Source organism: Pseudonaja textilis, chromosome 4, assembly GCF_049901715.1.
Source record: "Pseudonaja textilis isolate UNSWEBS1 chromosome 4, rPseTex1.2, whole genome shotgun sequence".
Lineage (NCBI taxonomy): Eukaryota > Metazoa > Chordata > Lepidosauria > Squamata > Elapidae > Pseudonaja > Pseudonaja textilis.
In genome coordinates this window covers 72318525-72340668 of record NC_141993.1, presented here as the reverse complement: position 1 = coordinate 72340668, position 22144 = coordinate 72318525, and the positions used below count along the sequence as shown (strand labels likewise).

The window sequence follows — 22144 nt, the reverse complement described above, 5'->3', positions numbered from 1 at the left end:
ATCTGGGACAAAGTGTTGTAGCGAGTTTGTAATCACCTAAAAGTCTGTAGGAGATTTTCAGCAATTCAGGTCATGGTTGTCCCAAAGGTGTTTTTTCAGGAGGCAGCTGGACTTTCTTGTTTTGTTTTGTTTTTTGAAGACATTTTGCTTCTCATTCAAGAAGCTTCTTCAGCTTTGACAGGATGGTGGGGAATGGAAGGCTTTATAGTATTTGCAGGCAGCTGATAATCTGCATTCTTTTAGAGGGTTGTTGAAGCACTTGTAGGTTTATCTGTGTCCTCAGGGTCACCTGAGTAGTGCACCTGTTGAAGTTGTGCTTTTATTTAATTAAATGTTGGAGGTGTGTGTGTGTGTGTGCACATATGTGTTATTGTAGGCAACCCTCAGTTGCATCATTGGAGTTGGGAAGCCATATACTGCAAATCAACTAAAGAAATACAAATTCAATATTTACTTATTCATTCATTTATTTAATTTCTATAGCTACCCAGTCTCAACAAATGACTCAGGGGTGGCATAATATCCCAGCAATGGATATTTCTCATATCAAAAGGAAAAAAAGGCTTAAAGGACACATGGGAGGATGTCCCACTGAAACTGCTCATTGGTGCCGATGGGCACTCATGTTGTTTATCCTCACAGCAGTGATTTATCACATTCTTGCACATTGTTTAATTAGTAGACAAAAAGACTGCTGAAACATTTGTCTTGTGATTTCTTTCTTTTATTTATATGTGTATTAGACAGGGATTATGCTCTTAAAGCTGGGAGTAGGGATAGCTGCTACTTTTTCAAGCCGATTAACTAAATATGGCACTTATAAGAATTGGAGTGAGAACCCAGGTCAAAGGAGGGTGTAGACAGGTCATCCAGAATTGTACAATTAAAGAAAAAGTTCCAAATATATTAACGGTGCTAAGAATAGTGAAAAGAGCTTGTTAAGTTATGCTTGGAAAAAAAATACCAGTAGCTCTAGCAAAATGTCAGTCTTCAACAAAAATGTATATGTTCCACCATTTCACCAGGAAATTACTCAGAAGAGAGGGTCAGGTCTGAAACCTAAGAGTAATAGAAACAGAAATTCACTTCAGATGAGTATCAGTTTCCACAAGCAGATGAACTGTATCCTAGACTATTTAAGGCATCGTTCTGACTGATTCTTTATGTATTATCTATGAGAAATATGAGAGAGCTATTGAGGTACTGAACAATACAAATGTTGTCCCTGACTTCAAAAATGGAACAAAAGGAAGGTTCTTATATCATCATTCAAAGTATTTCCATACTCAAAATTATACTAGCACAATCATAGATCTGATTTTTTTAACCACTTTGAACAGCATTGGCAGAACAAAAGTCAAATTGGATTTTTTAAGAGCAAATCAGATCTTTTTTAAAAAAAAAAATTTCTTAGTTGATTATAGCGATGCTGTAGAACAGGGGTGTCAAACTCAAGACCCGTGGGCCAGATCGCACCCGTGGGGTGTTTAGATCTGACCCACGGGGCTGCCCTGGAAACAGTATAGGACTGGCCTGCAGTGCCTCCTGCAACCCTCTCGTGCTCTGTTTTCTCTGGCAGAGGGCTGCAGGAGGCTGTACCAGCCGAAAATGGAGTTCAGGAGCCCATTTTCACTGGCAGAACGCTTGGACCACAGGTACCCCCCAACACGAGTTGGTCAAGTAGGTCACACCCACCCTGGCCACACCCATCCTGAAGTCAAAGACAACCCTGGTAGGCCCTCAATGAAATCGAGTTTGACACCCCTGCTGTAGAATAAAATTTCAGCAATTGGTTTCCAGACAGAACCCGAGGATTTCCCCAGCTTAATAGCGGACAATTCATCTTGGTGCTTGGTGAGCCACTGACAACAGGAGACAAACCCACTACTTTTGGGGTGGTTGCCCACAACAAGTCTTTTTTTGGAGGCCAATCCCATTTGTGTCATTGTTCATTTCAAAAAATAAAGCTCCAGAGATGTTGCCTAGCAGAAGACGACAGAAAACAAATCCAACCAAGCATGGATATATATTCTTAGGTTCAGACTTATTCCATAGCAATTGGGGATGCAAAGTTCTTTTCATTTGTCCTATTTTATAGTTGCCCAGCTGCCTTCTTTAGGGTTAAGCAGAGTCAAATCTCCCACCTGGTCACTGTGACCAGTTTGCACAGCATTTTGCTAGCAAAGTTGCTTGTATTGACCAAAGTCTTGACTTCTCATGGCCAGAGTCTTTTATATGTTATTTGGAATTCCCTTTGGTCTGTGAAATTCAAGGAAGGGGGTGGTGGTTTCCAGACTGTCCACTGCCAAGGATATGGATAGATCTGGGGAGTTTCTCAGTCATCTAGGTCAGGGGTCTCCAATCTTGACAACTTTAAAATTTGTGGACTTCAACTTTAAAGACTTGTGGACTTTCAGCTTTGCTGGCTGAAGGTCCCCAAGTCTTAAAGTTGCCAAGGTTGGAGACCCCTGATCCAGGTTGTCCCAAGGGTGCTTTTTCAAGAGGCAACTGGTTGGGGTTTTTTTTTTTGAAGACTTTTCACTTTCTCATCTAAGAAGTTTCTTCAGCTGTAACAGGATTGTGTGTGGATAGGGTTTTTGTAGATTGGCACTCTGCCTGTAGATTGGAATCCTACCTGTCCCAGCCTGAGTAGGTGTGACCATTTGCATTGGGAAAATTGTAAACACTTCATTGTGGAAGAGGGAATTGCCCACAAACTTGAAGAAAGCCAATGATCCAAACCCTGGATTTTTTTTCTAATGGCTTTAAATAACTACTGGCCAGTTTCGAGCCTAATGTGATGACAAAAATGATTCTGTTGTGAGCATGAGAATTACTGCTTTTGAAAATCAATAATGAATTTGTTAGCAATTCTTTTGCAAGTTTTATTCAATACTGTATATGGTTTGAATATGTTGTACTACAGACAAATCTCTCTGAACTGAATTACAGATTTTAAGCTTTGTCATCTACAAAAACATCCTTTACAGAACCTCAACAGTTCTGAGATATTTGAGTGCTTGTTTTCTAAATATTTAATCAATATGGTTATTTCATTTAATTCACCAGTCCAAGTTATAATGGCTCAGATTTGACCTCAGACTATATTGAGCTCCACATAGGTTTTTGTAGAATTAGAACTGAAATGGAAACAACAAAATCATTCTTTACAGAATGATTTTAAAATCTGGGGTTTCCAAATTAAATTGAAGAGTTTGTTCTGTTATAAATAGCATTGAAAAACAGAATACCTTATGTCACAACGTGCATTTTTTCAGAAGCATAATCTTTTACAATGAATATGATATTCAGTCCTTTTATGGTTAGGTCAAATATTGCAGTTAGATAATTATGTCCAAAATCAGCATTTCAAAAATATAGCATGCTTCCTGCACATACCCAGTTCTATACCTGTATGAATTGCGAGTTGGGAGTGAATAATGTCTTCCTACAGGGATGTTAAAATTGTTGTCAGATGAACTTAAGATTTCTGTCTCAAACCAAAGGTCAGTCTAATCAAGACTTCTTTGCAAGCCAGACAGTTCCATGACACTGAATACATTTGTTACCTCTTTTATCCAACTACACTTCCAATTGTTGCCAATCCTTTTACTTGTTACATTTTGCAATCTCTGACAATGAAAATGGAAACTTCCAGAGGAGATATGTTTCTTTTCAGTGAAAATATTTTCCTAGCCCAGTGGAAGTCAGATAATAAAAATGTATCTCTTTTAGAAACTTACTTTCTTGTATGTTTAGTTTGATGTGCATTTGCTTTTTAAAAAAATAAAAGCATTAGAATTTCTATGTGTCTATAGATTTGAATTCATGCTTATGTAAAATATGATGTTTATCTTTGCTAGAAAATTCCCAGCCAAGGGTTTATTCTTAATAAATTAATAATAAAGTAATAAATCTGGAAAATATCAGCTTAGAGAAAACTATCCTCAACACAATTCAGCTGTGTGAATGCATTTACTGTGTTTCTCATAAAATAAGGCCGGGTCTTATTTTTTCTTGAGCCCTGAAAAAACGGCTAGGATGTCTTTTCGGGGGTGACTTAATTTCTTCCCCCACGCACACCTCCACCTAGAGTGCCCCATGCGTACTCACCTCTCCATGAGGCTGCCACTGGAAGTTCCCCAAAGGTAGAGTCACCAGCCGCTTCTATCAGATGGTAGAAACGGCCTCGGGGCGAGCACCCACGCGCACTCACCTCGCCACGAAGCTGTTTCTATCAGCCGATGGAAGCTCCCCAAAGGCAGAGTCACCAGCCGCTTTGGAGTGAGGCGTGGCTGCCCACAGGGCACCCCACGCACACTCTCCTCGAGGTTGTTTCTATCGGCCAATGGAAGCTCCTAAAAGGCAGAGTCACGAGCCGCTTCCATCGGCCAATAGAAACAGCTTCATAGTGAGGGGAGTGCACATGGGAGAGCGGCTGCAAACTTTTTTTAGCAGAAGGGAAGCTAGCTGAGTTTCTATGTCTCTCTCTCTCTCTCTCTCACACACACACACACACACACACAAACACTACCCCTACTAGCCCTCATCCTTGCACCGGGTCAGCCAAGCCCTTCTGGCAAGGGAAGGTCTCAGCATCTGCGGGATGCCCACTGCTGCCCTCCCCTCCCCAGGCCAGACCTTTTCCGGGCACCCTGCCAAAGTTCCAGGGCAGCCAACCTCCCTTTACCTGCTGCCGCCGCTGGTTTAGGGAGCAGGGGGGGCGCCAGGGAGGGAAGAGGAGGCAGCAGAGCTGCCTTAGAAAGGAGATCGGGCAGGCTCCTGAAAGGAGACGCGGGAGCGGTCCTTGCAGGAATGCGGCGGGGAAGCGGGGTGAGTGTGTAAGGGTCACCACCGTGGCACAGGAGGGCGAGAGGGAGCTGGAGCGAAGAAGGGCAGGAGAGAAGCTAAACCGTCCTTTCTATTGCTCTGGTGAGGGCCGAATATTTGCAGGGGCTGGTTGGAAAGGCCTAATTTTAGTATGAACCTTGAGTCGTGGTGGGGGGAGCTGAACGGCGAAGGCACTCTGCACATGATCTGAGGCAATCCTGCCACAGCTCACGGGTGGCGTTGCTAACAGTTGGGGGGAGTCTGATAACTTCAGCGATGCGTCCTTTCTCTCTCTCTCTCTCTCTGAGCACCTGAAAGAGCGCCCATCATTAACCAATTAACCAACGCCAGCCTCAGAATCCCTTATTTTGGCATAATTCAGGATGAGAGAGGAGCCGTAAAACCAGGGACTTGGCGACAAGGTGCAGGTTCTTTTTTTTTTATTATTGAGTTCAATCACGAGACATTTCTTGATTTCATCGGACGTCGGAGGCGTTCAGAAGAACTTTTGAAAAACTTGTAGGTCTAACTTTGAGAAGCAATGAGTTTGGTCCTCTCCAATGGTGGAGGTTCAGGATGGTCTTTGGAAACCTCCCCTCTCTTTTAGCTGAGGGCGATCTGGGCGATTTTAGGCTAAAAGCTGCCCTGGAGAGATTGATCAGAGAATGGGCAAGAAAGCAAAACAAGAATACATTTGGGCTAAGGCCTTTTCTCCCATTCCCTCTGTCACAATCTCAGAAATTTCATCCAGACACAGATACGCGTGTGCTTTCTCTCCTGCCCTGCTGGTAGATTCAAAGACAACTAATCCGAGCTCCCCTCACAAGGCCATTTCTATTGGCCAATGAAAGCTTCCCAAAGGCAGAGTCGGTAGCCATTTCTACTGGCCGATAGAAGCAGCTGGTCACTCTGCCTTTGGGGAGCTTCTATCGGCTGATGTTCTATCGGTAGTAGATCAGGGTATTCTAGCCTAGGCTACCTGCATGGCGCTCCTAAAGGCAAGTTTTCTTCCCCCTTCCCTTCCCATTTCTCTTGACCTCGTGTAGTTCTAACGAATGATGTGTGAAATGGTGGGGAAATGCATGGTTTAAATAGGCCTAAATTTTGGGAGCGGGGCTTAATTTCACCTCATGCCTAGAAATCATGCTGGGCCTTCCTATTGGTGGAGGCCATATTGTTGGAGAAACACGGTAGTAGCATTATAGTATCCCATTTAATTAGCGATGAAAAAATTGATCAAATCTAGCATATGGTCTTATTAAATGAGAATATGTAATTTTTTAAAAAAATGGAAAATTAATTCCAGAATGAATGTCAAATATTTCTGGATGAGAATATTTACAAAAACTCTAGTCAATTTTATTGGATAAATAGAAGTTTGGCCCTATCTTTCAGTTTGCAGTTTGTGAATAGGGGCCTTAAGAAACTAGATTTTTATGCTAAAAAGATTAATTGAAATTCATTACCACTCTACTTCCTACCGTTTGAATAGGGACACTACAGCTGTTAGTTGATTTATCCATGCCAAATTAAGTATGCTGTGCTTGTATAATTAACACCTTCTAAATTCTGCATTTCATTTCCCTTGTACCTATTGACATTTCTTCCTGATACCATTGAAAGACAGAGGGAAAGTTTGTGTACTTCTATAATGCCACCTGCTATTGGATATTCAACTCCCCCTCCCAAAGAGTTTATACTTTACCTAAACTCTAAGAAGGTAGTTCCAATCAGTGATTCAGTAGGAAAAGTTTTTAAGCCCCTGGATTCTTAAGACTTTAGAATTGTCTCCTGTTATTTGATGTCTACGTGAAACCACAGGGAAAGGCCATCTAGACTAGAGCACTGGTGTCAAACTTGCATCATCACGATGGTGTCACATAAGGTATCGGGACTTTTTCCCCCTTTGCTGAACTGGGCGTGGGCGTGGCCAGCACATGACACATCCAGCCCGTGTGCCAGGAGTTCGACTGCCCTGATCCAGAGGTTTCAAATGAGATGTCATCAATATTCTAGGCCAGTGGTGGCTAACCTTTTTGGGCTCCTGTGACAAAAATTACGTGCGCACCAGCACCCAGAAGGCAATGCGCCCACTTGCGCATGCATACACAATTCCCCCCTGCCCCCTTACCTCCACTGAGCCTCCCAGTTGATTTTGTGGCCCGTTTGAGACCTTTTTTGAACTGCCAGAGGCTTGAGGGAAGCATCTGCAGCCTTTGCAGGTCGAAAAATAGGCCTGTTTCGTCACTTCCTGTATTTCTGGAAATATTGGAAGTGACCAAACGGGCCTATTTTTCGGCCTGCAAAGGCTGCAGAGGCTTACCTCAAGCCTCTGGCAGGCTGAAAAAGGTCTCAAATGGGCCGAAAATCAGCCAGGAGGCACATGCATGCACAGTGAGATAAGTTTGCCTGGGGCTCGCATGCCCGCACAAATGGCTCTGCATGTCACCTGTGGCACGCATGGCATAGGTTCACCATCATGATACTAGGCCAAACCAGAGCCTTAGTAGAAATCTTGAATTAATGCTTGTAGGCTAGGAAAAAATAAATTTATATTAAATCCCTATAAGATAGTGTCATTGTTCATCAATGAATATCAACATCAGCCCTGGTAGTTATATACTAGATGGGATTTATTCTCAACTATTACCAGTGTTCTGTTGCACATTATTTGTGCCTTCTATTGCAATAGAACAATTTACTTGGTAAAAGAGCCAGTGAGATAAAAACGTGCATACGCAACACCCTGGGTATCTAATAAAATGATGATAATTTAGACCAGAGGAGTTTAAAATATGCTTTGGGTAGAATCCCCAAAGCCCTTTCAAAAAGCTTACCAAATTTTAATCTCTAATATAACAGGAGAAATGATTCAGTATATGGTATAGTAATCCTATTTAGCTATGCATTTAAATTACCAAGAACATTTTTCCTTGCAGCCAAGTCTCTCCACTTCTAAGAATAATTTGGGAGTTGAGTCTTAATATTTTACTCGCTCTAGAAACAGTATAAATTATTAGCAAATTCCACTTACAATAGGAACTCCTAGCCAAACTTATCTGGACTGTGAAGCATTCTCCAAGAATTTAAAGTCTTGTAGCCCTGGTGCTGGTGATTTAGAGGTGCCAAGAAATAGTAACAACTATTTCTTAGGAATAAAAAAAAATTCTGAATTTTTTAGAGAGACCTTGCTTAATTTAGGACAGGGGTATCAAACTCACATCGTCCTGAGTCACATGACATAGTGGGACTTTTTTCCCCTTCACTAAATAAAGGGCATGACCAGCACGTGACGCGAGTTTGATAGCCCTCGTTTAGGACATTAGCAAATTCCAGACAACTCTAAATATCGTGAACTTAGAAATATATACAGAATACACTTACAACTTTTCACAGCTCTTCAGCGTATAAAGTTGTCTAATTTATAGAGTTGCTTCAACTTTTATAGAGTTGCAGACATTGACTATTGGATCTTTATACAGCTTTCTATTAAATTAACAAATATTCATCAGTATGATGCACTCTGCCAACTTAGAATCATATATAAGAGGGAATTGGAAACACTTGCTTTTTCTTTTTCAAATAAAAGTTGCAATCTCAGTTTCATTAGATTTAGACTCTAATACATGTATCTTACAAATCCCATACTCCCCTTTTTACTAAAAATATTTTCAAGTGTATTTAGTTTTATTTGTAACTAGTGATAACTTTACACATCTTATCTGAAATTAGTTAATGTGATTTCCTTCCATTGCAGTGATCAAATATTAATATTTAAGTACTACTGTTGACTTTTTACCTGTGGCTAAGAATGCTGCTATGTTACAAATGAGTATATATGCTATTTTCTTTCTGTCAGTATGTCTTCCTTGCTTTTCATCAAATTCCCAATGTTTCTCTTTTAAACGTTCAAAAAGTCCTTCCTTCCTATTCAAGGTGGCAAACTCCTTCCTACTTCTTCCTATTTTTCCAACTACCACCACCCTTGGGGGTGGGTTAGGCTGAGAGAGAGTGATTGGGTCAAGGTCATCCAACTAGCTTTTATGCCTAAGGCAGGACTAGAGCTCAGTTTCCTGGTTTCTAGTCTTAACCTTAACCAGTAGACCAAACTAGTTTTCCTACTAGAAATCATACTAGAAAACTCAACCATGACCAAAGTAACTGAGACATTACCATGTTCAGGTCATGGCTTTAATGAATAGGTCAAGAAAAAATATATAGCCCTCTTTTTTTCCTTCTGTTTTTGCAGAGTTGTTCACAACACTCCATCATTTCCAGCAGCAGAAAGAGAAGTCAACTCTCTCTTAAACTGATTGAAGAAGATTAGTTGAAGCTAGCCCAAGCCTGGCTGTTTAGGGTTAAAAGTAGCCCTGATTAATTCCGCTGTTGACTGGGTTTGGGGAGAATGCTCTCTTTAATACTGTGCCATACTAACATAGTCATAAGGTAGTAGTAAGAATATTATTATTACAGCAATGTCTTGCTTCAACAAGCCTTAATGAAATGGACTTAAAATTCAGTGGACAAAATTTGTGCCAATGCCTTCTTTCCAAATAGTAGACAGAATAAAGAATATTCAAACCAGTCTAGACATAATTACACTAATAGTGTAAATGATGTAAACGACATCCTTTTAGTTTGAACAGACGATGTCGCTCTTTTGATATATTGAGGTCTTGAAGTATCATTGGCACAATGTTTCATCAATCCAGCATAATCTTAATTCCATTAAGGAATGATCTTTTTCATTGCTTAGATGTTTAAACTTTATAGATGTTGGAGATAATTCAGCATTCCTTCCATTGAAGGAACCTATCCTGGATCCAAGCTTTTATATATAAAATAATGTATCCTAGTCTCAAGCATTTTTCAATTTTGTTTGTTTATTTTTACCCACCTTTATTGTTTTTTTTAAATAACTTGAGATGGTGTACATAACTAATACTCTTTCCTTCTCCTATTTTGCCTAAGCACACCCCTCAGAGAAAGCGACTGGCCTAAAGTCACCCAGTTAACTTTAAAGCCTCAGGTGGCAGTAGAATGTATAGACTTCTAATTTCTAGTGTGGTGCCTTAACCACCATGAAACCAAACTGGCTTTCCACCTTTGCATAATTGTGAATTGTTTAGGTCCTAGACCACAATTTAAAAGTTACAGACTCAGAAATTATCTTGTGGCTTCCCAGAAGATATAGGAAGTGATGTGGGTTGGGGATTTAGTTCACAACACCTACGGACAACACCAGGTTGGTAAAGATTGTTATTACTTACTTATTTATTTGTATCCCACCTTTATTATTTCTACCAATAACTCAAGGCAGTGAATACATACAATACTTTCCCCCCTTCTATTTTCTCCACAACTCTGTGATAGTTGTAGTTGTGGTCTTGGGTTGGGCTGAGAGAGAGTGAATGGCCCAAGGTCACCCAGCTGACTTTAATGGCTAAGGCAGAACTTGAACTTACAATCTTCTGCTTTTTAGCCCAGTGCCTTAACCATTAGACCCAACTGGCTCTGTATGTTATAAAATTGTACATATAAAATGAGCTATGTAGTCTTATCTTCTTTCTTCCATTGCTAGAAATTAATGACTTTTTTAAAATCTTGTATTAAATTTATTGTGGTACATTGCAGGCTATTGTATTTCTGGAAGTAATTTTGTTGCAAATAGCCTAGCCTGACTCTAGACAAATTGAATACAGCTTTAGTGATAGCTTGGGCTAACTCAGCTATCTTTGGATTACACGAAACATTTTCTTGTGAGATCTCATATATAACATTTCATGCATTTTGGACATTGAGAAATTAATCTAAATGTTATATTGAATTATTTCTCACTGAGTACCTTCTTAATTGGTCCATTACTTCAGCCAAGTGGTATGGTGGCAGCATGTACACCTTGAGGTACAGTACTGTCTTACCAAGTAAGTGCTTTAGAAGCATACCAAGTCATTAACTGTGAAGCCTTTATCACAAGTAGGCAAGGAACTTAGTTGAGTTGACTAGGAAGCATATGTCCATTTTTCATTCTTCACAACAGATCCAAAGATGTAAAAATTGTTATCAATGTAAAAGTAGAGTAACATGTGGCATAATGCTTGTTTCAGGGCACAACAATTATAATGAAAACTAAACTAATGTCTTCTATTGCTAGGAAGAATCAGCTAAATATATAGTAAATATAGTAATATTTATATTATAATTCTACTGGTATAATATATAATAAAAATATATAGTAAAAGTTGCTTTGGACGCCTGCAGTGTTTTATTTCCCTTTCCATCTGCCATAGCAGCATGTCTTCTCAGAGAATGTAGACTAATAGTATAAGCAGCACAGTTGTCATAAGCAGCACAGTTGTCATACCTCTTCTGGAGTTTTTCTGAAAATTAAACGTTGTTACCCCCATGGTCTTGCAAGCTGTAGGACAGCATTGCAAGAATTAGTCCTCAGAACTGGGCTTTTAAAGGTTAGAAAGCAGAGTGATATGACATGCTTAATTAGTTCAAAAACTAATCAGCTTTGCTAAAACACCAGCAGTAAATTGAAAACAGTGCAGTTGGATCCACCTCAGTATTTAACCCATGGAGAAGAAACTTTACAGATGTCATTCATTCTGACAACTTTATTTAAGTTCTTAAATGGCATGGTCACCAAGATCAAAGACCTTTTTTAAAAAATTGGCATGACTCCTTCGAGTAGCAGGAGTGATTTGGTGCCTTGGATGTCTCTCAGTTGGCCAATTGTCATAATCTGTTGAGGAATGGCAGATTCTGTTTCCCTTTTTTAAAATTTTGTCTTTAAAAGTTGTCGATAATTTGGTTCCATAATTGATAAACTGTCTGGAAAAGATACATGAAATTATTCCTATTTTTTGTACAGTTTTCCTTTGTGATATTTGCATGTCCTTTTTTTCCAGTGATGTGTACTTTTGTGAATGCTTTTCTCTGTTGCATGTGCTGATGTGCACATTCTCATTTGAAAAGTCTTAAGTGAAAAATGTTCTTGTGTCCATTTCTCTTGATGTATCTTGGCATCTTTTCTGACATTCCAAGAATGCCCTACCTTCCAGAAAGACCCACATTTACTGTAGCCCCTTTTTTTCCTGAAACTCTTTTGTGTTGATAAAATAGAAAGTTTCAATGTTGGTAGTTACTTCAGTATATTTTAGACTTTGTGAAGACCTGATTTCTCAATCTGACAAGTGAAAGAAGTCAAGAATAACCTGAAGAGGATGCCTAGAAGTATCTCTAAGATGGGCTGTGGTTATATAGGTTGCACTTTTTAAATTCTTGTATTTCATGTCTGCTAAAATCCTAAAACTACCTCTTATTTTATGTATACGTATACATGGCACAAAAGGTAATATGGCACATAAAAGTCAACTTTGGTTTCTTTCTTCCCTCTTTCTTCTCTGTAGTCAGCAGCAGAATATGTGAAATCCCGCTTACCAGAAGTCCTAAAGCAACATCTTCAGGATTATGAGAAAGATAAGGAGAACAGTGTACTATCCTATCAAACCATCCTGGAGCAACAAATTCTCTCAATCGACCGAGAAATGCTGGAAAAATTGACTGTATCCTACGATGAGGCAGGTATGTTGGTTGACAATTTAAGTGTGGCCACAGTTTTGTGGCTCAGTTCCACGTAGCAGGTATTTTTACCCAGGTATTCTTTGAAACCAGCTATTTAATGATGCATTATGATATGCTCCTTTCTGTATTACTCTCATATAACAGAAGCATTATTACATTAATGTATCTATGTTTTATATTACTTTGACATTCTCCAGGCCAAGCATTAGTTGGTCTATTCAGCCAAGCAGATAGAATGCTAAACTAAATAGTATACTTCTTTTTTAAAAAGGCGGTTGACTCTTCAAATCATTAGCATAATCATTATTTTTTTCATATTGCAGAAAAATAGCGATTTCAGTAGAATTCTCCACCTTTTCTACTTGTTTCCTTTAACCAAATCTTGATCATGTCCTGTAATGTCAATTCCTTCAGTCAACCCTGAAAAGGATATGCTAATTTGGTACAATATATGCTGCATAGTCAGAATTCATATTAATTTATTCTGAAGATATTTTGCTTCATTAGCCACCACAGTATTCTCTGTGGATGATAATGAGATTATTTGCCCAGTTGAATTTTTGGATTTTTTAAAATATAAAACAATGTGAAAATTGCATGCCCCAAACTAAAGTACTATGCACAAAATAATATTTTTAGTATCTGTTTTCCTAGTAATGCCATACTGAAATATTTTGTACCCCACCCAGAAAAAAAGAGAAGCATAATGTAAGATGGCAGCTAAGATCCTGAGAAATTTGAGGGGATGGCAGGAAGCAGCCATCTTCTTTCGCTTCTCAGTATTTGTCTTTAAGATGATTGTTCATACAATTTGTGGCAGACATTTTGTGTGAATACTCATAGCATGTTTCAGAATTTCAGATACACTGACAACCTTACATGCTCAGTTCATCTTCCTATTTTTTGTTTCCAGTCCTGAAATTGTTTAGGGGATAAAAAAAGGGATAAAATAGGAAATCGTGTTTATATATTATTCACAACATTTCTTTATACCTTTCTAATCTTACAAACCATATTTGCTTCTTCCAGCTGAGGAAACTGGATTCTCTACTATACAATCTACAGTATCTTCTATAGAATTCCTTCCATGACAGGAGTTCATTCTGGACATGATGAGGGAGATAAAAATGCTAAGGAAAGGTATACACAAAACTAGCATTCTTATTTTCCCCTCACATTTTCCCCATATAATTTTTAGTACCACTCAAGTATGCTATGTTCTACAACAACATTCTTGCACCTACAAATTATTATGTCAGCTCAGTAATGATACAGGAATTTCTCATTCAACACCGCTAATTGGGACTGGAAACTCCATTGTTAAGTGATACAATTGTAAGATGAAAAACCATGTGACTACACCACTTAGCAACAGCAGTTCTAATTGCTGTCATTAAGCGGGGATCATGTGTGTTATTAAGAGGCCTCACGTGACTATGACTTGTGACTTACTGCCAGCTTTCCATTGTCTTTACTTACCAGAAGCTGGAAGTGAAGGTCACAAATAGTGATCACATGACCATGGGATGCCACCAGAGCCATAAATGTGAGGATTATTCATAACTACCACTCATTCAGCACCATTGCAACTTCAAATGGTCACCAAACAAGTGGTCATTCAGGTAGCACCAGCTATATCTACAAGTTTTTCAAGTTTTGATACAAAAAAAACCATCCAATTTTTTTGGGGGGGGGATAATAACAAGAAAAAAGAAATAACAAGAAACCTTTTTTAAAAAATTTTTGCATTCAATGTGCGTCCCTTTACCTACTCTTCTGTTTTGAATATGAAGAACAGTTACAGGAACTGGGCATGGCTAGTCTAATGAAGAGAAGGACCAGTGGAGACATGATAGCAGTGTTCCAATATTTGAGGGGCTGCCACAAAGAGGAAGGGCTCAAGCTATTTTCTAAAGCAGGGGTCTCCAATCTTTTGGACCTCAGGGACCACCAAAGTCATAATTTTAAATCCCAGGGATCACTAACCATTTCTGTGGGCGTGGCCTAATTTGTGGGTGTGGCTTGGTGGTCATGTGACTGGCTGGGCATGGCTTGTATGTAAATATTATAAATATTTATATAAATATTGAATTATTTTTATAAAAAAGAGCAACTTTTACCCAAAATTAGGCAAAGCAGGCAGGCAGATTGAGTTGCTCACAGAATCATTCAGTGATCTATCTATCTGCCATTGGCTAGCTCAGTCTGTCATGTAAAATTTGCTTGCCATGAGTCTGCACTGAATAATAGAAATTTCAGTCCTAAGGAAAGTTCAGCTGTGCTTAGGAGCAGAGCCGAAGATCTAAAAACCATCTAGAAAGCAAGAAATCCAACTATTTCCTTCTTCCTAGCTAATCTAAATCTCCCGGCACAACAGAACAGCTGATGGTCGGGGAATAAAGGAAAAATAGCTATTTAGCAGGCAAGTTTTCCAGGTAAGCAGTGAGTGAGCAGGGAGGGCTCCCGCGGGCCATGTGGGCGGCGCAGCCTTGTGTTACTATGCAGCCTGGATTAATTGCTTTGGGGGGGGGTTCTCTTCATTTCTTTGTGGCCCACCAAAATTTTCTTGCGGCCCACCAGTTGGCGACCACTGTTCTAAAGCACCTGTAGGCCAGGCAAGGAATAACGAATGGAAACTGATCAAGGAGAGATTCAACCTAGAAATAAGGAGAAATTTTCTGACAGAACAATCAACCAATCAACAATCACCTTGCCTTCAGAAATTGTGGGGGCTTCATCACTGGAGGCTTTCAAGAAGAGATTGGACCACCATTTGTCAGAAATGGTGTGGCGTCTCCTGCTTGGGCGGGGTGGGGGTGGGGGTTGGACTAGATCTAAGCCCCTTCCAACTCTGTTAATCTGTTAAAGATATGTTAAAGATTTTTTAAAAAAAAGAATGTTAGACTGAAGAAGGAAAATTATAGATTTGTTATGTTATGAAGAATGACATTTAAAAATGGGAAGGAATGTTTTTACCTTCACTCAAAAATATTTGTTTGTGCAATAGAAAACTTGTCAAACATTTTTTTTCCTACATAGGTAGATTTTAATGCTGAAGTAAAGCAATCAAATATGAGTGAAGACCAACTGTAAGATAAACACAAAAATATATTTATCTGGTGCACTTAAAAAAACATCATTAGAACGGTGTATATATACTATGAGTGGAAGTCCTGTATTTATATCTATAATGAGGCTGAGTGACAGACTTGGCATTCTAATCAAATCTCTTGTTTAGCTTTAATGGTGCTACCTGTTCTGAAGCAAGGCTTGATTGCGACTGCTGTGCAAAGAAGTGTGTGTTTTAAAATAATAATGGTAATAATAATTGCAGCAGATGTTCATGATTTGAAACCCCCCTATCATTAAGCTTCACATCAATTCCAAAGTAACATTTCCTCCTGTCATGATAGATTCCAGTGCTTTATCAACACCCTTCATTTTAATGAGAAGGTCAAACTGGTTTCAGATCTACCTGGGTTGTGAATAGATAGACAACTGAGGATGGGCAGGAGATGCCATTGTTTTAAAATAGAGCAAATTATAGCTCTTTCAGGTGACAGCCTAACTCTTTCCATTTGCATCAGCAGGATGGTAGAAGTGCACATCTTCTGGCTGCCTCTGAAATACTTAACATTTATAATCACAAGCAGCTGGAATTCTATTAAGTCCCAGTCAAAAATTCTGTCTGTGAGGGATCTGTTATGCTGTGCAGAGTACCAGGTACATGGCCTGCAACGGTAGCATTAAAGTCTTGCAAACTGGTTGGATTTTTTTACTTCTGATGAGGATACGTGGATGCAAAACTGCTATTGTAGGAAATAGCTATATTTGACCAAAAATCCAAGTTGGTAAATAGTTAGATTTGATTCCAGATGCAGATTGCAGATTTGATTTTCAAGTTATACAACAAAATGTCAAGATTAGCAGATGATTCCCAGGGACCAGGTTTTGTTTTTGCCCAAAGAAAGTAGAAAAATAAGGCGATCCGAACTATTTTGCTACATATTACTTTGTTTTGCCATATATAAAATCCAACTGGCAAATGAATCTAACAGTGTATGTGGTAGGATGGCCTTTTCTAGTGCCCTTGATGCAGCTGACAAATTAGGAGGCCAAACAGTAAACATAATCTTGGCTTTCTATAGAGGGAAATAACTAGGAGCCATTGCTTTTTGTTCATGGTATATGCTCCAGAGGTGGTATTCAGCAGGTTCTGACCAGTTATGGAGAAACGGTAGCAAACATTTTCAGTAGTTCGGAGAACCAGCAAATACAACCTCTGACTGGAGATTTTACAGAATCCTTCCCCTGCCATGCCCACCAAGCCATGCCCACAGAACCAGTAGTAAAAAAATTTGAACCCCACCACTGATATGCTCCCTAAAATAGTTGCTTTTAAATAGTTGCTTTTAAACTGTTAAATATTAGAGTAGACTACTCTGAGAGAGTTTCTAATCTAGATTTTTTTAGATTGTGTTCCATGGAAACTTCAAGTTAAGGAAGAAATTAGTGGTGTTCCATGAGAAATTGTGGAATGGGGGACCATTTATCTATCCAAAACACACAAACAAACACACTGTTCCTTTCCTTTTTGTTCTCACCAACTGGTTGCATCTGTGCACAATTTTCCCCAACAAACCTGAACTTCCCCTGTTTTGCTCTCCGAACTTTTTGGGTAACTGTGTTGTAGAAGTCAGTGGGATTAGACAACTTACACAGAGTGGCATTTCAGTCTTCTAGCTTTTTCATAATGATGTCATTTCACACATTGTGTAAAGTTCAGACTTTAATAAGGACCAAATCATAGATTACACTTTAATCACAAGTTGCCTTTAAATACCATTTTCCCAATTATGATTGCAACCACCAGCATGTATCTTAAAGCAAAGTATTTTGGAACCAAAGGGATTTCCTAATGTGATATGACATGTGAATCTGCTGTTCATGGAAAAACACATCTTATTTCCTACCACGAGGTTCTTCAAAGTGTGTCTTTCTGACACAGGGTCTACCACAGCCTCCCTGGTTCAAGGAGTTGGCTCACTGACTCAGCACCCACATTTCTACACGTGCCAGCAATTACCTAGGTCCTTAGAATCAATCATTTACTGAAAATTATTAGATTGAAATGTGAACACGATAATACAAATGGTAGCAATAAAGTTCAAAAAATGACAATAATAAAGAGAAATTAAAAACCATGCTACCTTTTTCAGTATGTCCTGACTTTTAAGACTTTACATTCATTTGCTGTTTTCTCCACTGCATGTCCTTGGTCATGAAAAGAGAAAGTTACACAACCAAATATTAACGTATTCTGCCAAGCAGTTTCCACTAAGCCACTTAAGAATCTGCTCACCTACTAGTGTCCTTTTTCCTTGGTTGAGTAAGAACACAGAGTAGGAACTTTATTCTGTACAGTTTTACTAAATACATGATTTGAAAAGAAGATTACTTGAGCAGAATTAATTGATATTGAAAGGTGTGTGCGTGTGTGGGTGTGAGAGGGAGGGAGGGAGGAAGAGAGAGAGAGAGAGAGAGAGAGAGATTAGTTTTGGTTTGAACTCACGACCACTTACTTTTGGAAATACAGTTTAAGATCTAGCATTCAAAAACTATATGCAGTTCAAGTCCATAAGAAAAATGTTCATCTATTATAGAAGGTTATTTTAATAATACACACAGTTGTATTACAAAATCGTAAGTTTTTTTGAAGGAAATGTCAATAGAGTTGAATTTCAGATATTTTGATCACCGTTGTGGACAACATGCACCTGTATCATATAATATAAATATAGATTAGTCCTAACTCATTAAAATTCAAGCTCATAATAGAATAACTTTATTTAGGTTAGATTTCTCTCTATCATTTATAGCTAGCATTTTATATAATGCATTTATGTTTATTAATTTGGCTGTACAGCCATACCATATATTTAATACCCTCTACATTCTTGACAATTCTCCTTGAAAATCTTTTCCATTAATAAAAAAAATACATGAAAGCCATCTAGTAAAATGAGCTTCACTAAAAATAGGCATGTGTGTTGACAAGATTTATAAGTAAGCAAGCTTTCCAGGCCAAAATAACAGACGGATTCAAATCATCACATAATGCTTAAATCCTGTCATTTTGCAAATGGCATTCTCAAGATAATTTGACCTAGGAGGGAAGAACAGCAATCAAGTGAAGCAATCAAAGTCAAGTATCCATGGATTCATGCATAAACAATAAAACAGTGTTCATCCTCAGGATACTATTATTGTATGTGAATGGGTCTTTTGTTCACTCCATTCCTACTTTAAAAATGGAAATGGATGTTTTCTTTCACTTTGTAGTTACCCTGGAAGGTTCATGAGTGCACACAAGTTGTGTGCATAGTGCTAAACTATAATTTACAGTCACATATGAAAGAAAAGAAGCTTACAATTTTTGGATGCTGCTCAAGATTAAATCAATGACTGCATTAGGGAACTTTGTCTCATTGGTATTTTGAAGATTCTAGATATGTTCACATAGCCAAAAGGAGATACGCATGAACAAGTTTAGAGATAGAAGTAATGAGGCAGCTACACATGGAATATCTTCTTTCATGAATTCAACAGACTGGGGTTTTACTCATCTCTACTAGAAGTTATCTAGGATCTGCTGAGTTCTTCCATCCATCCATCCATCCATCCATCCATCCATCCATCCATCCATCCATCCTCTCTCTTAACTCCCAGGCATACCACAATTAGCCATGCAGAAACACAAGAGGAAAATTGAATACACATAGTATCTTTTAGATTTATTTATGTTATTTTTTATTTGATTTGATTTGTCAATTGCTTACAAGATAATAGGTATAAGTATAAACATAGTTATGAATACATGGATACAAATAAGAAAAATAAAAGAAACAATAGGACAGGGATGGTAGGCACGTTGGTGCAGTTATGCACGCCCCCTACAGACCTCTTAGGAAAGGGGTGAGGTCAATAGTAGACAGTCTAAGGTTAAAGTTTTTGGGGTTTGGGGAAGAAACCACAGAGTCAGGTAGAGTACTCCAGACATTGACCACTCTGTTGCTGAAGTCGTGTTTCCTGCAATCAAGTTTGGTATGGTTAACCATGAGTTTGTATCTATTGTGTGCTCTTGTATTATTATGGTTGAAGCTGAAGTATTCATTGACAGGTAGGACATTGCAGTGTATGATTTTATATACTATACTTAGATCGGACTGAAAGCGGTGTAGTTCTAGGTTTTCTAGGTCTAGAATTTCAAGTCTGATGCCATAAGAAAATTGTGAGAAAATTGTGGTGGGCCACAGAGAAATCTCACTCCCAGAGCACCCCTCCCAAAGCAATTAATCCAGGCTGCGCAAAAACACAAGGCTGCTCAGCCCACATGGGCCGCAGGAACCCTCCCCACCCACTCACTCCTTACCCGGAAAACTTGTCTGCTAAGTTGCTATTTTTCCTTTTTCCAACCATCATCTGTTCTGCTTTGCTGGGAGATTTAGATTAGCTAGGAAGCAAGAAATGTTTGGATTTCTTTCTAGCTAAGCACAGCCAAACCTCCCTTAGGACTGAAGGTTTGCTTGCAAGCAAATTCAGTGTAGACTCACAGCAAGCAAATTTGGGAGACTGAGCTAGCCGATGGCAGATAGATAGATCACTGAATGATTCTTTGAGCAACTCAATCTGCCTGCTTTGCCTGATTTTGGGTAAAACTTGCTCTTTTTTTAAAGTAAAAATTCAATATTTACATGCATGGTGTGTTTTGAGTTAATTTTGTGAGTTTGCTTGTTAGCAAATTTTATGAGTTTGCTTGCAGGCAAATTTTATGTGACAGACTGAGCTACCCAATGGCAGATAGATAGATTTCTGAATGATTCTGTGATTCTGTGAGCAGCTCAGTCTACCTGCCTGCTTTTCCTGATTTTGGGTAAAAGTTGCTCTTTTTTTATAAAAAAATCAATATTTATATAAATATTTATATTTACATACAAACCATGCCCAGCCAGTCACATGCCCACCAAGCCACACCCACAAATTAGGCCACGCCCACAGAACCAGTTAGTGGTCCCTGGGATCTAAAATTATGAGTTTGGTGGTCCCTGAGGTCCAAAAGGTTGGCAACCCCTGGCATAAGGTATCCTGCAACGAGTAAAGGAGTGGAGAAGTCTTCTTGTGAAATATTTCTGGACTTTCTCTATTGTGTTAATATCAGATACTGTGGGTTCCAGACTGATGAGCTGTATTCAAGTATTCATCTAGCAAATGTTTTGTATGCTCTAGTTAGTAGTGTGATATTACCAGAGAAAAAGCTATGCAGGATTAGGTTAACAACTCTTAATGCCTTTTTGGCTATGTAGTTACAGTGGGCTCTAGCACTTAGATCATTAGAGATGAGTACTCCAAGATCCTTGACAGAGCTTGGATCATCAACAAGGTCTTGACTATTCAGCTTGTATTTTATTTTCTGATTCTTTTTGCCAATATGTAAGACAGAGCATTTGTTTGTTGAGATTTGAAGTTATCCTTTTTTGACCATTCTGATACATAGTCGAGGTCTTTTCGAGGTCTTTTTTATGGATCTATACACGAAAAGCATTTGTACACAAAATTGTTCTTTTGCATTTTAGAACCAAATCCATCTAATGAGAATATTAATGCCCATCTTCCCTTCCTTAATGCTCTTCTATAAAACACCACTCCTGCATCCCTGCTGCTCTGAAGAAGTGCAGTTCAGCAAGGATTGGAATGTTTCAATTAATTGGATGCATATTTTGCAAAATTCATGATGGAAGATTCAGTCTAATCTATGTAAGAATGGGCAAGGATGCCTCCTGTAACACAGGAACTGCCAGTTAATAGTTTTTGTAAACAGAAAAGGAACTTTTAAAAAAGTGTTGCCCAATTTAGTCAGTCCTTTTTATTGTATTAAAATATGTTCAAACTGTGTTTTATATTTAGGAATCTGAAATAACATGCATGCATCAAATGTGTCATTAGCAGAGCTGCTAGTTTAGATTTGTCAGTATTTACTAAACTAAAGCAATTACCAGTTTTAGGAATAAATACTGTATGTGCATAGGTTGTTTTTCCCTAATGCTAATTCTTCATCTGGAGTGTTACTCTGCATCTGCCTTCTCTAAACAAAGATGGATTCTACTGCAGAGTTAGTTCATTTTGGATGCACATTAAAAAATGCTGCTCTAGAATATTGGTAGTTTACCTAAAATCTGTATTCCAAAAGATTCATTCTGCCTTTCCTCTTTACCTCCAGCCATTGAAAGATTCAAATCCAGATTTAGAATTACTGCATTTTATAACTGATATTTCTGACTGATGCAAAGATTGTGTTGGCCATAACCCCTTATAATGGCTTTATAAATACACAAAGGAGATCAATCTCTTCAGTATTTATGAAGCACTGTAAGATTACTGTTGAAATGATGAAAGTGGAAAACACGTTAAGTTCAGATGTCAGCCTTGTAGATCAGTAAATTCATCTCCCAATTCCCACCACCTCAGTGGATATTAGCAAAGGGTTTTCAACAAAAATAAACTCCAATTCTCCCAATAGAGAAGAAAATGAATCAGAAAACATTGGCACTAATACATCTGGCTTTTTTCCCTCCACATAGTTTGTTCAGGCTAGCTTAGTGAGATATCACTTCAAAATAAATAATCCCAAATGGAAGAATTCTAAAATAAGAACAAGACTACC

At 38.6% G+C, this 22144-nt stretch overlaps 1 protein-coding gene across 6 annotated transcripts in view; it reads left to right on the top strand.

The window, feature by feature from the left end:
* PPM1L (protein phosphatase, Mg2+/Mn2+ dependent 1L) overlaps positions 1 to 22144 on the top strand; it is a 182915-nt gene that overhangs the window by 117864 nt on the left and 42907 nt on the right. For 4 of the 6 annotated variants that reach the window (XM_026705819.2, XM_026705817.2, XM_026705816.2 and 1 more), the window contains exon 3: positions 12249 to 12423. In XM_026705819.2, coding sequence (XP_026561604.1) covers positions 12249 to 12423 — 175 coding nt within the window. The remainder of the gene's footprint in view (positions 1 to 12248; positions 12424 to 22144) is intronic. The other 2 variants (XM_087933368.1, XM_087933367.1) reach the window with 1 other exon arrangement.